At 41.6% G+C, this 16,747-nt stretch overlaps 1 protein-coding gene across 1 annotated transcript; it reads left to right on the top strand.

The window, feature by feature from the left end:
• Positions 1-14,826: 14,826 nt before the first annotated feature.
• LOC147617115 (protein BPS1, chloroplastic-like) lies at positions 14,827-15,873 on the top strand. Its single transcript, XM_086776433.1, has one exon. The coding sequence runs from the start codon at positions 14,827-14,829 to the stop codon at positions 15,871-15,873; it is 1,047 nt and encodes a 348-aa protein (XP_086632559.1).
• The last annotated feature ends 874 nt before the right edge of the window (positions 15,874-16,747 follow it).

The raw sequence follows: 16,747 nt of genomic DNA, 5'->3' as shown, positions 1-16,747 counted from the left end.
AGGGCTTGCAAAAATGGCATCTACTGGTGTGGAACCTATTTGATATCGAAGGATCGGAGCTTATCCCAAGCAACATGCTATAGCCCAGATCCCTCCACCACCTCTCCAACCGGCTAGAGTTGCTGCTAGAGGTGCCACTACTGCTAGAGGTGCCACTGCTACTGGAGGTGCCCCAGAGTCGGGGAGGAGCAGCACAAGCTGCTGATGATGGAGCGAATGATGATTTTGAAGATGTGGAGTAGCTCTGAGGCAATCCGTGTGGGTTCGAGTCTCTAATGATTCAAGATCCGTCCCACCGAGTGTGCTAAGTGTTGGGCGGGACCAACCATCCGGTGGCCCGGCCGACCTTCCAACCCCATCCGTCCAGCCGACTAACCATCTAGATGTAATCCGCTCAGTGTGCTTGTACGAAGCGCTGTCATTGAAGCACCATGTCTTTGTACCGAATTACTTTGTGACTCTTCGACATCCGTTTATATAAAGATGACCCGACATGAATAAATCATTCATCTTTCTGCACACTGATGTTCCTGTAATATGAAGTTCTGTTTCTGTCTTTTAAGTTTAAGTCAAAGTATAATGTTTTCTGTTGACGGTCTTTGTCTCCATTAACAGATAGCCTCACAAACAGATCTTAAAACCTTTCAAATGTAGGCAACTTTCCTTAACTGACCTCTCAGTGACAATATACTCTCTTGGCTGCCCCAGACAAGTTAGAACACTTACTATCACCTATCGCCGAATTTAGATGGCTCTCCTAGTCTATATTTCATTCTCCAATGTCCTCTATGACTCTCTGGTGTTTGCAGACTTAATATCCACACTCCCAACGCCTTCCTAATGGTCCTACTAACACTCTTTTGACTATCTTCTAACCTTCATCATGTAGCCTCTGCTTTCGAATGCTTCTATAGAGCCGTTCTACCTCCGAAGTCAACATCAATTCTAACACTTTCCAAAGTGTCCTCTAATAGTGATAACCCCTCAAAGACTTCTCAACTAGGCAAGATATCACTCCCAGGTTCTCTGTTGTGACTGCTACCAATTCACAGCTTCCTCTGAATGGATAGAATTTACCCAACAAATCAAGGTGATCTAGCTAACATATATTCTAACTCCTTTGAGTAAGCTGACCACACAAGGACCTCAAAGCACTTAGACAACACTAGATTCAAGCCTCATAATAAATCAACTGATCTGTTGTCTTAGACTGATGCCTCAAAAACACTATAAAATAACAAGCTTTCTATCTCTTGTCCTCAAACAGGTCCATAACTGTAAAAGCTGATGTGAAAAATCACTTCCCCTCAAATAATACTAGTTAGAACAACATCTCTATACCACCTGCTCATCATTCTGATGCGTGGATGGCTCAGAATCAACCCTAATTCAGGTTAACTATCCCAAGCCCGACTCAACCAATGTTAACTCTCACCTGTAGCCTTATCACCAAAAGAACTCCTTCCATACAAAATAGAATTGAACCAAAACACAAAAGAAAACCTTGATATCACATAATTTGATTCTCTGAATATTCAAAGAAGAGTGTGTAACACATAATAAGACTTAATCTTGAGCAGATGAAGGAAACAAATAGTAGATCAAAGGAAACTCTCTCAACTTACCAAAAGGAAATCCAAACATGTATTTTCAAATATTCACAAGATCATCATTAATCATTCAATTATAGAAACTGTATGGCTTCACTGGCTGATACAACGGGGATATCTAGATCAATCTCATAGTCTGGACACACCTTCCTCTTCTCTCACAAACCCACGTCGCTTTCAACACTAAAGGATCTCTTAGATATCCAACTTCAAAACAACCTCCAAGAGTAGGTCAAGCTCTCTCAGGACAGCATTTAGGCTCTCACACCACTCTCTCATACCAAATCTCTCACCAAAAAAACTCCATCCCCCTTTTTTCTTCATGCACAACCATACCCCTATCTCCATGTATTCTTTCACCTACTCTATCTAATTTTGGCGTAGCCACCATGCAACAAATCTAATAGCAGGCCGATTACATCAAGTTATGAATACACAACCGCCCATGCAAATCCTAAGTTTTTTAAGGTTTTTAATTATCCCAATACATTATTTTATTCTTCTTGGGGTTGGGATGAGCATCCTCATAGGGCATATCCCCTTGGCCATAAAACACTCCATCATCTTATGCCAAACCCCCCCATGGTTGAAGCATTTATGCATAAATATATCTTGTTAGGGGTTTTGGTTTCTTATTTTTTATTATGCCCTTCACCTTAGATTGGGATACATCTCTAAACAATTGCCAAGCAAAATCTACTTACTATGGTGAGATACATCAATCACAACCATCATGGTGAGCTAGACATGTTCCATCATCACAACTCATCATGGTGAGCCACACAGCCACCATCATGGTGAGCTAGTGAGATAGATATCCGTAAACAAGAAATTAGAGCTTCCTACTCCCTTATGAGTCCATTTAAAAAATGTAATGATACTACTATTGGTTGGACTACTTATACTTTCATCAAGGTTAGAAAAAAAAAGGTCTTTCAATATATTGAGTGTAGTTTTCATGGCCAACAAAAAGTTCATGGTGGGGACTTGCCTGTGTAGCACATTTAAAACTTTCTGCACCAAATACTTGATTTTATCCGATGATCTTTTTACAATGCTCACAAAAGTAGATGAAGGCAATGTAGAAATGTTGCCCACGTTGAAAACAATTAGTTGCTTTATTTAGCCCAATGGCTATAATGAGGGGTCTTTGATAATGCCATGCTATTTAACCATAAATAATTATTAAGAGAATTTCTGAAATTTAACTAGTTTTGAGTGACTTATGGATACATGGGCAAGGTTTTTTGTGAGAATGCATTTGTTGACCTATTTTGTTTACAATTCCACTACAAGACAATGCTGCCATACACGCGTTTCATACACGCAATAAATTACGAGCGCGTGTATGGTCACGCCTGTATTTGAATAGAATCGGGCGTGTGTATTTTATCATTTAAGTTCGCGTGTATATTTGCATTTATCAACGCGTGTATAAACGCGTTTATATACACGCAGTAATACACGCATCTATACACGCTACCATACACGGATTAATACACGCTACCATACACGGATTAATACATGCCACCATACACGGATTAATACACGCATGGTAAAGAAAAACTAAATTCCTTTACAAAATTAAGAACTATTTTCTTTAAACCATCTCATAGTACATTACAGTATACATCATTACACAATCCCACTACATGCATTTACAACAATGAAATATATTCAAAAATAAATCATGCATATGAGATGATAGAAATGTCATCAATTTAGAACGTACAGTGACGGATTGGTTAGGGTTCGATCTCATCTTCAATAGATCCATCCTTGCCAAACGATCAACATCAATATCCATTTGATCAATTTGTAAGGCCACGATTAAATTTATTCCACTATCGATATTCTGTACTCCATTGATAATGGTATCGATGTCCTGATCATCCTCATCAACATCACCATCATCCTCAATGGTAGGGTCATTCTCATGATCATGAGAAATAGCACGTTCATCCTCATTATCATGATCATCTCTTATTTCTTGATCATCGATCACAACATCTTCATTGGCATGTTCGACATCATCTTCATTGCGGCTTGTTACATCCTCCATATGCTCCATATCAGTGAATGTATTATACATCACTTTGGAACGTGGTGCAATAGGGATGATGTACCACCATTTAATGTCATGCACCATTGGTAGATAGATAACCTACTCAAATACACATAGTACAGTAATTAATTAGCATATCAAAAGTCAAGGGGTATGCGAGCTTAGATATATATGTACATGAAACACATTAGTAAAAAAATGCATACCTGCTCACATTGTTGTGGCAATACGAGCCTATCTTTCTTTGTTTGCCAAAACTTTATAGAGTCAATAGTTACATAGCCACTTGCATGGCGTTTTATCGTTGCATCAGGCCCTTTTTCCATCACGTTCATTTGCCATTTGACATCCAAAACATACACAAAGAAGCGACGAAAGTCAAGCCTAAATATGTCTTGGATTATGCCACAATAATCATCCATTTTTCCATTAGCTCCCTCAAAGCTACTAATGACACCGCAATCTTGTGTATTTCTCTTTTCATCAATTCTTTGTGTTCGAAAATGCTTGCCTTCACACCATATAGCATTGAACATAGTGCACTGGACCAAAATAGAAGCAATATTTGTGTAAGCAATGTGAATAAATATTAAAAGCAAATCACTTACAACTAATGCAAAACATTAGTTCTATGTACCTTTAACATGCATCCTCGTGCATACTCCCATTCTTCCGCCGTGATATGCAGCCCCTCGTCGCTCTCTGCTCTCTCCATTTCCTCATGCAACCAATCAACATGGATATCATTCGGAAGTGTTGCTAGATGCTTAGGGTACGCCTTCTGAGAGCCATGTTGCCTCCGAAAGAGAGCTCTTTCTGCTTGCCTTTTTGTCTTTGCATCCTCATATCTTGTAACCCATCTGCTCATCACATCACTATTAACGATATAAGTGAAATTGAGATCATCAATCAATGTTCTGTCAATTACTTTACTCTGTCCTTTTCCTAGAGGTCATCCTCAAGTCCTCTTCATTGCTCCATAGTCGTGGCAAAGAGCTGTCCACCTGACCAAGAAATTCTGAAATATATACAAGAGACTCTTGTATCAACCAACCCTCAGCCATGCTTCCTTCAGGCCTTGCACGTTGCCTCACAAAGTCTTTTAAGGTCTTCATGAAGCGCTCTAGGAAGAACATCCAACGTGCATGCACAGTACCACATAAAGCGATTTCGTCCACTAAATGCACAATGAGATGTAGTTGACTTGTGAGAATGGTTCGCGGAAAAGTCTCCTCTACCAAACAAACCACCTCCACTGCCATAACACGCGCATCATCCAACGTGGCTGGATCAATTGCTTTGGAACTAACATATCTGAAAAATAAATAAATAGTACGTTATACCTCATGCACGTTCATTTTGCAAGGTATAATGAAGGGTGATCTGACATGGGTTTTACATACCTCACAAGCTCGCCCATCTTATAAATACATTTTTTCAAACTCTTATTTGCACAATGGTCGATGCTAGTAGGTAGTATGAACTGCGCACATAAGAGCACATGTATGTATGGTTTATGGCATTACAAAATTTAATTTCAACGTACAAGACTTGGAAAACACTTACTTGAAGTATCTTGTGCCAATCGTGGGACTTCAACCCATATAGTTGCTCAACGCCTCTTTTCTTAGTGGTTGTAAAGGCTCCCTTCAATGATCTCATGCATCCAGTGGGAGTACGCAAAGTGGTGATGGCCTGCTTTACCTGCTTCTCCTCTTTCTTTGATATAATCCATGGTGTAGGCGGAAGACAAACATGCCCACCCACCTCTCGTGGCCAAGCTTGACGCATACGTCCTGCGACCCGCAAGTCCTCACGTACGCTAACATTGTCTCCTTTACCAATAATATGTTCCCAAATACCAGATCCCACATTCTTGAAGATGTGCATGGGATCAAGAAGATGGTTGATCTTAAGATGGGTCCAATATGGCAGCCGAAAAAAAATGGAGTACCTACACAAGGGATTGCTCTATGTGACCTTTAATCCAATTAGAGACTACACAAAACAAGATTGAAAAAACATTACTATACCTGTTCATGCCATCTGGAGGAAGAATAGTTGTAGACTCCCAAATACGCTTCCAATCTTTTGCACGAAGTGTTTGTGGAGGAATGTTACCCTTACTAGCAACATATTTAGGATGATCTGAGGGGAGAAATCGATGATGATTATCGAATATGGTCTTACACAAACCGTCAGCATACTCATGTACTAACGAAGGGCCACAAACAGGACATGCATGTTTACCCGATGTTTTCAAACCTGTTAAAATATAAATAAAAGTTAGAATAATAAAGTTAATATGTATAATTAATATATATAGCCAATAGTATTAGAGTAGGGAGATAATTAGAATTCTTACCAGAACAATCGCTGTATCCTAGAAAGTCATGCATTGTCCACATCAACACTGCTTTTAAGTCGAAGTGTCGAGAGGAGGGAGGCCTACTAATGTCCACCACCGCAACACCTCTCCATAGTTCCTCCAACTCATCAATCAACGGTTCAAGATAAACATCCATATGCTTGACTTTATGTTTCCCTGGAATTAGAAGAGATAACATAAGATGTCCCTTCTTGATCGCCATTGATGGTGGAAGGTTGTAATTCACCAACACAACTGGCCACATGCTGTATGTGGTGCTTTTGAAACCAAATGGATTCACTCCATCCATACCTAGGCCAAGTCTCAAGTTTCTGGGCTCTGTTTTAAAGCTGGGCCACTCATCTTCAATATGCTTCCAATATGCTTCCAAGAAGGAGTGTCTGCGGGAATTCTCCACATGCCATCATCCGATCGATGTGAGGAATGCCATGACATGAGCTCTGCTATGACACTTGAACATGTGTTTGATGCGAGGAATTATAGGAAAGTGTCGCAAGACTTTACGAGGTACATCAAAACTCTTCATATCTGTTCTATACCTTGCTTCACCACAAGTGGGACAATGTCGAGCCTCCTTATGCGTCCCACGAAAGAGAATACAATCATTGACGCATGCATGTATGCGATCATAATCCAATCCTCCAAGAGATGTCACATAGCGTCTCGCTATGTCTCTTGAGGTGGGTAGTCTATTTTCCTTTGGAAGCATGTTTGATAATAGCTTGCATTCAAAATCATCAATTATAATTAGTCTTAAATCTTAAACCTTAAACCACTAATTCAAATTTGTAAGTTAGAATGCTTACTTCAATAATGCGTCAAGACCTGCATTGCTCCATCCATAAATTGTTTGTATATTGAGTAGTTCAAGTGAAGCACGTAAAACAGAGAATGTGCACCCTTCAAACACCGGTGTCGATGAAGCCTTGTAAAGATGCTCTTGTTCCATATCATCGTCGTCCATACCTTTGGGATCATCCTTAAAAAGATTCCGCACCATATCATCAAGCACTTCCTCTTCCACAACTTTGTGGGGTGCAGGGCTATTGTCATCCCTTTTCCACTCATCTCTGACAATAGATCCCGAAGCTCCAGCATCATCTCGTCGACGCTTTGCGTGCTCTCGTCGCGCATAGGGCACCATGTTAGGGTGTGGTACTACATCCTGCTTGAATTAGAGTTTATATATTACAACTCTATTAATTTAATTTGGATACCATGAGTCATTTGAATATCATCAATTTACATCTACTCACCTCTAAACCTGTTTGATTCCATTCTCCATACATGGAGATGTGATTCAAGGTAATTCGACGTGCTCGTACAATGCATCCTTGACATCGATTACACATACATTTGATCCGTTGTCCCAACCACACATCGCGATTACGATGACGCATTGTCTCATCTTCCCCAGAACTGCTTGAAGAGGTTGATGACATCCTATGTATAATCCAGAAAACACAAAATCATAATATGTTTTTAATGAAAGTATAAAAATCGCGTGTATTGACGCGGCTATTTCCTAAAAATTACGTGTATTAACGTGGCTATTTCCTAAAAATCACGTGTATTAACACGGGTAATTCCTGCAAAGCGCGTGTATAAATGCAGCTAAATTATCATACACGCAAAGATACACGCGTTTATAAACGGGACGGTCTGTTTAAGCTAAAAATAGCCCGCCTTCCCCAAATAAAGATTTTGAACTAACATATCAACACTGCTTTCGTTTTCGCCTCTTCCAACAGAAACGAAACCTAAGTGCAAGGAGGGAGCAGAGAAGGAGCACACATGGGAGGAAACCGAGCAAGAAAGAAGACTCACTTTTTCAGAGGTGAGTCAGTTTGTCCTTTGCCTTGTCTCCTTCCTCAGATTTGTTTATGCTATTTTCTCTTTGCTTTTTGGGTATGTCTCCGTCCTTTTGCTTCTGTGCACACGATTTTGGGTGAACGATTCTGACAGGGGGCGACAGTGGACCTTTTATAAGGACGCTTTGTCGGAGGTCGGTCCCTTTGAAAAATTTTTTTGCGCAGGTCGCGTGTAGAAACGCGTGTAAAAGCGCGTGTATCCTGTCTGCTATACACGCGTTTTTGGACGGGTGTATACACGCGTTTTTTGACAGGTGTATACACGCATTTCTGGACGGGTGTATACACGAGACTGTGTTTCCTGTTTCTATGATTTACAGGCTGATAGGTGACTTGAATGATGATATTTGTGTGAGTCAAGAGACAGCCCATGATGTACATGAGGATTATTTTTGCAGATTCTTTATGGATATTCCAGGTTCTTCATCCAATCCATTTGCGTACAGCAATTGGCTGATGGAGATGCTAAATCATTTTGGGCGCCATCCTGGTCTAGTTGAGCTTACAAAGTATATGTATGCCCATCCACCTCCTTCCCTGCCTGGTGTCTATACCCCTACCGCGAGTATCCAGGGCACTCCAGTGCCGTCTATGCCTACGAGTCCGACGAGACGGCATGCAGCTTCTCCTCTTCCACGTCCACCGAGGAGACATACCTTGTCCCAGACACACTCACGCACACCCTCACAGCCACCATCACGTGCTCCCTCAGAGCCACCGTCATGTCAGGGCTCACAGCCACCGTCATGTAGACAATCCCCCAGTCGTGACTCCACCCGCAGCAGTAGGAAGAGTGGGAGTGGAGGATGCGGCGGGTGCTTTGGTGGGGGAGGTGGGGGAGGTAGTAGGGCACGTGGTGAGAGAGGAGATAGAGGGAGAAGAGTTAGAGGAGACAGTTCGGAAGAGGAGGAGATGAGAGAGGTGGAGAGAGTGATCTGCTATGATGTGACGGATAGGGGCGGGATAGTGATGGATGCGAGGGGGAGGGAGGTAATGGAGTACATGCGTGGGGTAGTATCAAACTCATATAGAAATTGTTTTATTAAATTTAAAGATCAAAATAGCCGATTAGTTGGGGAGGTGATAGAGGCTGTACATAGTCGGTACCCCAATCCCCCACATGCTACATTCTCGGATGTATGGGGAAGGACGCGAATAAGGGAGATCTTAAGTAATAAAAGATCTCACCTTAAAAAACTCGCGTACGATGACCGGCTAAATGTAGCTGCGGGTGGCTATCCTACCGAGAAACCTGCCACTGCGCACAAACGCGAGTGGAAGGAGGCAAAGAAACGAGCAGAGGGTGGCGTGAAGAGCAGGCAGCATGTGGAGGCACGACGGATCCAGATGGAGACCATTGGATCTTCGCATTTCGGATCTGGCGGCGTCGAGTCATGGGAGGCAGAGTTCGTAAGTATCTTGCCACTTTATTTGATTGTTTACTTAATTCATTGATTCTATGATTGTTTTAATCTTACAAATTGTGTTGATTATGATACAGCGACGTGTTACGGGGAGGAAGCCCACAACCCACGATACTGCGTATGCTCGCCGGCATAGTAGGCGTGACACGTGGGCCATCTTCAGAGCTGAGGGACGTATTACGGACGCGCAGTTTGAGATGGCCATGAGACCATACGGTCGACAAGTACTTGAAAATTCTAAAAGAATAATTTTGGTTTATTGACTTACATATATATATACTTATATACTATATATTACTTGAACAGGCACAAGCTGCTGATGATCCACCCGCCGCCACTGCAGAGGGTGGACGTGAGCAGTACTCATCGGACATTCCGACCGATGTGAGCTCATCTGAGCATGGAGGGAGCACCGAGTCATCATCTGGGTTTGAGTAGTACTCAGACTTATAGTATCACATTCCATATTGAGGATGTGGTTGTATATATTTTTTTGTAAACTGAAGCCATGGGCTACTTCGAGATATGGACTCCCTTGTATATATGTGTGAAATTTTGATAGTAATATTGAATCGTGAATCGATAGTATTACATTCATGTCTGTCTTGAATCGTGTATTGACAATGTATGCATTCATGTCGTTCTTGTCTTAATTTCCCTCGTGCATATGTTCTTCGTGGATGGTCTAATGCACAAAAAAAAAAATCCAGAGAGTGTTATTGGGTGCTGGAATGCTGGAACAGTATTCAGGCACCAAATAGCACTCTCTGGATTTTTTTTTTGGCTCTATGTTCGCGTGTATAAACGCATCAGAATTGCTAAAAATCGCGTGTATATACGTGGATAATATGTAAAATACGCGTGTATAAACGCGTCAAAACTGACAATTACGTGTGTATAAGCGCATCTAAATTAAAAAAATGCGTGTATAGACGCATGTATCAACGCGTCTGAGTACATCTGAACTGAACAGAACGCGTGTATACACCCGTATATGAGCACGTCTGGGAAATCCTATACACGTGCTTTTACACGCATGTCTGTGGCCGCGATGATACACGCACTGATACACGGGCCCGCTACTTTTTTTCACAAGTCATTTTTAGCGGCTAGGAGCGCGGGTATGAGCCCGATCCCTTGTAGTGTTCCACCCCCTTGAGCCATCTCATGATTGTGAGCATTGCATGTTCATAGTTGCGTCCCACCTTTGTTGGAAATGTAGAACCTACTTTAGAAAGTATGAGACAAGACTCCTTCAATTCCCTGTAGGAGTGACCCCACAGTGGCATGATGATGAGAGTGTTCTCCATTCAGTTATCTCTATTCCTTGTAGGAGTGACTACATAAGGGCATGATGATCAGAGTGTTCTCTATTATGTTGGTAGACCCTGTCAAGTGAAGACTATCTAGAGCAAGAGGGTGACAAATGGAGCATGGAACGGTATGATGCCTTAGCCCTATCACTCTATGAGATTTTATTGCCACGTACTTGCTTGTTTTGTGCCATTATAGGTGACGTCACTGATAGTCTCCATGCATGGGATAGATGTATGCCTCACTTGCATGTCATCCAAATGCCATTCCCTAGTAACAATGGCCTAAGACCATTACAAAGTATGCCACAAGAAGCACATGAGATAGGAGTACCCTCCGAGGATGAGGGACCTAGACTAAGTGATGATGAGTCTTAGTTTCCATTCACATTGCATCTTTCGGACGATGATCGTATGATAAGCTTTGCTCTTCATTTTTGATATTTTCTTACGTGTGCCATCAAAGTGTGCAGTCAAGTTTATAGGTTTACTAAGGTATCTCGCTATTTAACCAAAAATAATTATTAAGAGAATTTACCAAATTTAACTAGTTTTGAGTGACTTATGGATATAAATTTACCAAAATTACACTATGCAGTGTTACATAAAAGATAGAGAATTCAAAAGATTCATCAAGGTCGTCTTTATTTTTAGGAAAATACATTCACCACCACAACCTATCTAAACTCATATCATGATATTGGTCTCTTGTTTTTTACCATTCTCTCCACCTTAGTGGGATCCATCTCCAAACCATCACCAAGAAAAACAACTTGTTTCTCTTCTTGCAATCTCAACTTGTATAGATATGAGAAACCATTCGCTTTACATACCCTTTCTAAGGCCGACTCGAGTTATGTCAAAGTCAAGAACAAAATGTGCAAAAATGTCTAAATCACTAAAAGTTTTCGAAGATAGGGCTTGAGAAACTCACCTCGGTAACTATCGTACCATCACGCTTATGACTATTATAGTGCACGTGTTTTTCCATGATTTTCTCTAATAGGAAACTTGACCAAGTGGATGAAGTCTCCATCGTGCTTGCAAAATTAAGGCTTCTTAGAGGTTGCAATTAGGAAAGAATCCATGGGAAAATGTGCACATTAGTGCATTGGAAATCCTTGGTTTTATCCCCCATGTATACACGTTATATCCTTTTAATGAGCCACTAAAAGAGATCTATTATGTCTTTGATTTTCAATCTTCTTATTGCTAGCACCTCCGTTAGAAATTAGAGCTTCCTACTCCATTATGAGTCCATTTCGAAAATGTAATGATGCTTACTATTTTCAATCCGGTCACGGCCAATATGAGCGGAATATCCGACGGGACGAGTGCACGTGTGGAACTCTTCTTTATCTGTAAGTCTCCATGTGGATGTTGGAAAGAAAGCTTATCAAATGCATCATGAGGCTTGCATGGATTTCTTTTCTGGAAGCGACGTACACCTTTTGTCGTCAAGTAGGGTAGCATGAGCATCAACATTGTGTCATACGGGATGATCTCTGAGTAGGAAAGATGTAATTTAATTTGCCTATGGTGGCACAAGCTACTGATGACTTTGAAGATGTGGAGTATCTCTGAGGCAATCCAAGTGGGTTCGAGTCTCGGATTCAAGATCCATCCACCGGGTGTGCTAAGTGTTGGGCGGGTCCAACCATCTAGCAACCCGACCTTCCAACCGTCCGTCTAGCTAACTAACCATCTAGATGTAATCCGCCCATCTATGTATCGGTGTGCTTGTACGAAGCGCTGTCATTGAAGCACCATGTCTTTGTACCGAATTACTTTGTGACTCTTCGACATCTGTTTATATAAAGATGACCCAACATGATATAATCATTCATCTTTCCGCGCATTGATGTTCCTGTGTAATATGAAGTTCTATTTCTATCTTTTAAGTTTAAGTAAAAGTACAATGTTTTTTATTGACAGTCTTTGCCATTAGCATATAGCCTTGCAAACAGATCTTAAAACCTTTCAAATGTAGGCAACTTCCCTTAACTAACCTCTCAGTGACAATATACTCTCTTGGTTGCCCCAGACAAGTAAGAACACTTACTATCACTTGTCGCCGAATGTAGATGGCTCTCCTAGTCCAAATTTGATTCTCTAATGTCCGCTATGACTCTCTGGTGTCCACAGACTTAATATCCACACTCCCAACGCCTTCCTTATGGTCCTACTAACACTCTTTTGACTATCTTCTAACCTTCATCATGTAGCCTCTGCTTTCGAATGCTTCTATAGAGCCGTTCTACCTCCGAAGTCAACATCAATTCTAACACTTTCCAAAGTGTCCTCTAATAGTGATAACCCCTCAAAGACTTCTCAACTAGGCAAGATATCACCTCCCAAGTTCTCTGCTGACTGCTACCAACTCATAGCTTCCTCTGAATGGATAGAATCTATCCACCAACAAACCAAGCTGATCTAGCCAACATAGATTCTAACTCCTTTGAGTAAGCTAACCACACATGGACCTCAAAGCACTTAAACAACACTAGATTCAAGCCTCATAATAAATCAACTGACCTATTGTGTAAGACTGTTGCCTCAAAAACACTATAAAATAACAAGCTTTCTGTCTCCTGTCCTCAGACAGGTCCATAACTATAAGAGCTGATGTGAAAAATCACTTCCCCTCAACTAATACTAGTTAGAACAACATCTCTATACCACCTGCTCATCATTCTGATGCGTGGATGGCTCAACATCAACCCTAACTCAGGTTAACTATCCCAAGCCCAAATCCCAAGCACAACTCAACCAATGTTAACTCTCACCTGTAGCCTTATCACCAAAAAAAACTCCTTCCATACAAAATAGAATTGAACCAAAACACAAAAGATAACCTTGATATCACATAATTTGATTCTCTGGATATTCAAAGAAGACTGTGTGTAACACATAATAAGACTTAATCTTGAGCAGATTAAAGAAACAAATAGTAGATCAAAAGAAACTCTCTCAAATGACCAAAAGAAAATCCAGACATGTATTTTCAAATATTCATAAGATCATCATTAATCATTCAATTACAAAAACTATATGGCTTCACTGGCTGGTACAACGGGGATATCTAGATCAATCTTATCCGTCACTCCCTAGTCTGGACACACCTTAGTCTTCTCTCACAAACCCACATCGCTTTCAACACTGAAGAATCCTGCAGATAACCAACTTCAAAACAACCTCCAAGAGCAGGTCAAGATCTCTGAGCACAGCACTAAGGCTCTCACACAGCTCTCTCATACCAAATCTCTCACCAAAAAAACTCCATCCCCCTTTTTTCTTCATGCACAACAATACCCCTATCTCCATGCATTCTTTCAGCTACTCTATCTAATTCTGTCGGTTAACCACCATGCAACAAATCTAATAGCAGGCTGATTACATCAAGCTATGAATACGCAGCCGCCCATGCAAATCCTAAGTTTTCTAATCATACCCAATACATTACTTTATTCTTCTTGGGGTTGGGATGAGCATCCTCATGGGGCATATCCCCTTGGCCATAAAACATTCCATCATCTTATGCCAAACCCCCTATGGTTGAAGCATTTATGCATAAATATATCTTTTTAGGGGTTTTGGTGTCTTATTTTTTACTATGCCCTCCACCTTAGAGTGGGATACATCTCTAAACAATTGCCAAGCAAAATCCACTTACTACGGTGAGATACATCAATCACAACCATCATGGTGAGCTAGACATATTGCATCACAACTCATCACACATCCATCACAACCACCATCATGACATCCATCACAACCACCATCATGGTGAGCTAGTGAGATAGATATCCATAAACAAGAAATTAGAGCTTCCTACTCCCTTATGAGTCCATTTAAAAAATGTAATGATACTACTATTGGTTGGCCTACTTATACTTTCATCAAGGTTAGAAAAAAAAAGGTCTTTCAATATATTGAGTGTAGTTTTCATGGCCAACAAAAAGTTCATGGGGACTTGCATGTGTAGCACTGAGAAAATGTGCACATTAGTGCATTGGAAATCCTTGGTTTTATCCCCCATGTATACACATTATATCCTTTTAATGAGCCACTAAAACAGATCTATTATGTTTTTGATTTTAAATCTTCTTATTGCTAGAGCACCTCCGTTAGAAATTAGAGCTTCCTACTCCATTATGAGTCCATTTCGAAAATGTAATGATGCTTACTATTTTCAATCAATAGTTTTCTACCACCACGGTCTGAGCTGGCTTTCCAGTGCTGTGGGTATGCTGCTCTCCACACAGGCGTCTGTGCAGGCCCTCGCTCCATGCTTGCAAACGTCCCTGCCTGTCCGAGACATGAAGCTGATCCAGCAGTACATGGATGACAGCGTGAAGCTACTGGATGTGTGCCAAGTGGTGAGGGATGTGATGGGTGGCGTGCACGGCTATGTCAAAGCCGTTCAGCTTGCAATCGGCTACCTGCGCTGCAAACCAGGTTTGAGAACCGAAAGGGGTGCGTTGCTGCTAGCAAGAAATGCTCTGATCTCAGCAGAGCAGATGCGAGCAGACCTGCGAGAGCCTGCTACTCCTGGCCGCGCACACCTGCGGCGGACACACCATCGGCTGGCAGCCTGTAGCTCAATGCTTAGAAGAATGGGGGACAAGCTCAGGGCCCCGGATGAGGATGTACAGAATACGCCCACCTGCTCCTCCTCCTCCTCCTCTGCGTTGCCCGCTGCTTTGTATGGAGGGGAAATGGCTACCCTCTTTGTCTGCAAACTGCTTGCAGCGGCGCTCCCTTCTGGGAATCCTCCCCGATCTCAACTAGGTCCTCTGCACGTTTCGGGCCGGCCATTGTGGGCAGCTCCTCTTCTAGCACTCCAAGCTAAAGTCAACAAAGAGCTGCTGGAGAGAGTACACAAGAAGCCCCATGGATCTACCCTCTTACCCGACCTCGACATCCTAGATCTTTCTGTTACACAGATCAATGAGATGTTGAGACAAACTTTGGAACAGCCCAGTACTGCACGATCTCAAGCTGTAAGGGACGATCTGAGCCGTCTTGCTGACACTACCAGCAAGAGGGCGGAAGAGCTTCAAACCTTCATAGCTACACTCCAACCCGGCTCTCTTCAGGTCGCTGGCAGATACAAGGATAGCGTTGCTTGCCTCCCTCACGCGAACGGGGTTGCACGTGTGAGCCCTCTGTCACACGCCATGCGCCTGAAGTTTTGGTAGTTCCACGTCAAAGTAATGTAGTTAGGCTGGAAAGTCTTACAAAACAAATGTAGATAGGGTGTAATGCCGGCACAAAGACAAATGTAAACATTGTATACTTGAAATTGGATATTGATTTACTGATTACATCATATCATTTGCGCGTCTTCTCAAGGCACAAAATTTCACTTTGCAAGTCATAAACCCAAAGAGGACCGTTTAATTGTTTATTAGAAGGGTCAAATTATCGACCATTTTCTTGCTTACGAATAAAAAGCGCATACTTTAAGTTTCTGCAATATTAAGCTTCTCTTCCGAGAAGAAGGTATTCTTCTCTCTTTGCACAAGGGGGATCCTCTAAGAAGGATTCATAATTTGAGCATTGGCAAGTACGTATCTCTGGCGCCTCACTTTTCATACCGCAAGGGGAGTTTTGAGACAGACTGGTGACGAGATCTTGATTGTGGTTTGAAAGATTTTGTGACTACGTTGCACAACCTTGAACATCTGGGCCTTGACGTGGGGCCCTTTGGATAACTATAATGAATGCTAGGCCGGTGCCAAGAGCACACACTATTGGAGTGTCACGAGTGTAGGGCTAGAATTTGAAGGTTGCAGTACCCTTCCAAGGGGGTCAAAACTTTTACAAGAAGGGTGAAAACACAATTAATCTTCAAAGGAAAGGAAGGGTTTTGGGAAATTTAGTTATATGCCCTTCCAATCTCTTCATAAAGAAAAGCAAGTTAAAGAAAAGCACTAATAGCTAAAGAAATATTTGTCCTCTTGATTTATACAAGTGTTGTAATATTTGCAAGTGACCTTACACATAACTAAAAGCAATATGTGTGCATGAGAATTGATAGTGTAAAGTTCCTTTGTGCATGTATATAACTAT

This window comes from Cibotium barometz, chromosome 37 (assembly GCF_041138505.1).
Source record: "Cibotium barometz isolate CiBa-2024 chromosome 37, ASM4113850v1, whole genome shotgun sequence".
In the NCBI taxonomy this organism is placed as follows: domain Eukaryota; kingdom Viridiplantae; phylum Streptophyta; class Polypodiopsida; order Cyatheales; family Cibotiaceae; genus Cibotium; species Cibotium barometz.
The sequence above is the reverse complement of the archived record's forward strand: the minus strand, read 5'-3'. Positions and strand labels throughout refer to the sequence as shown.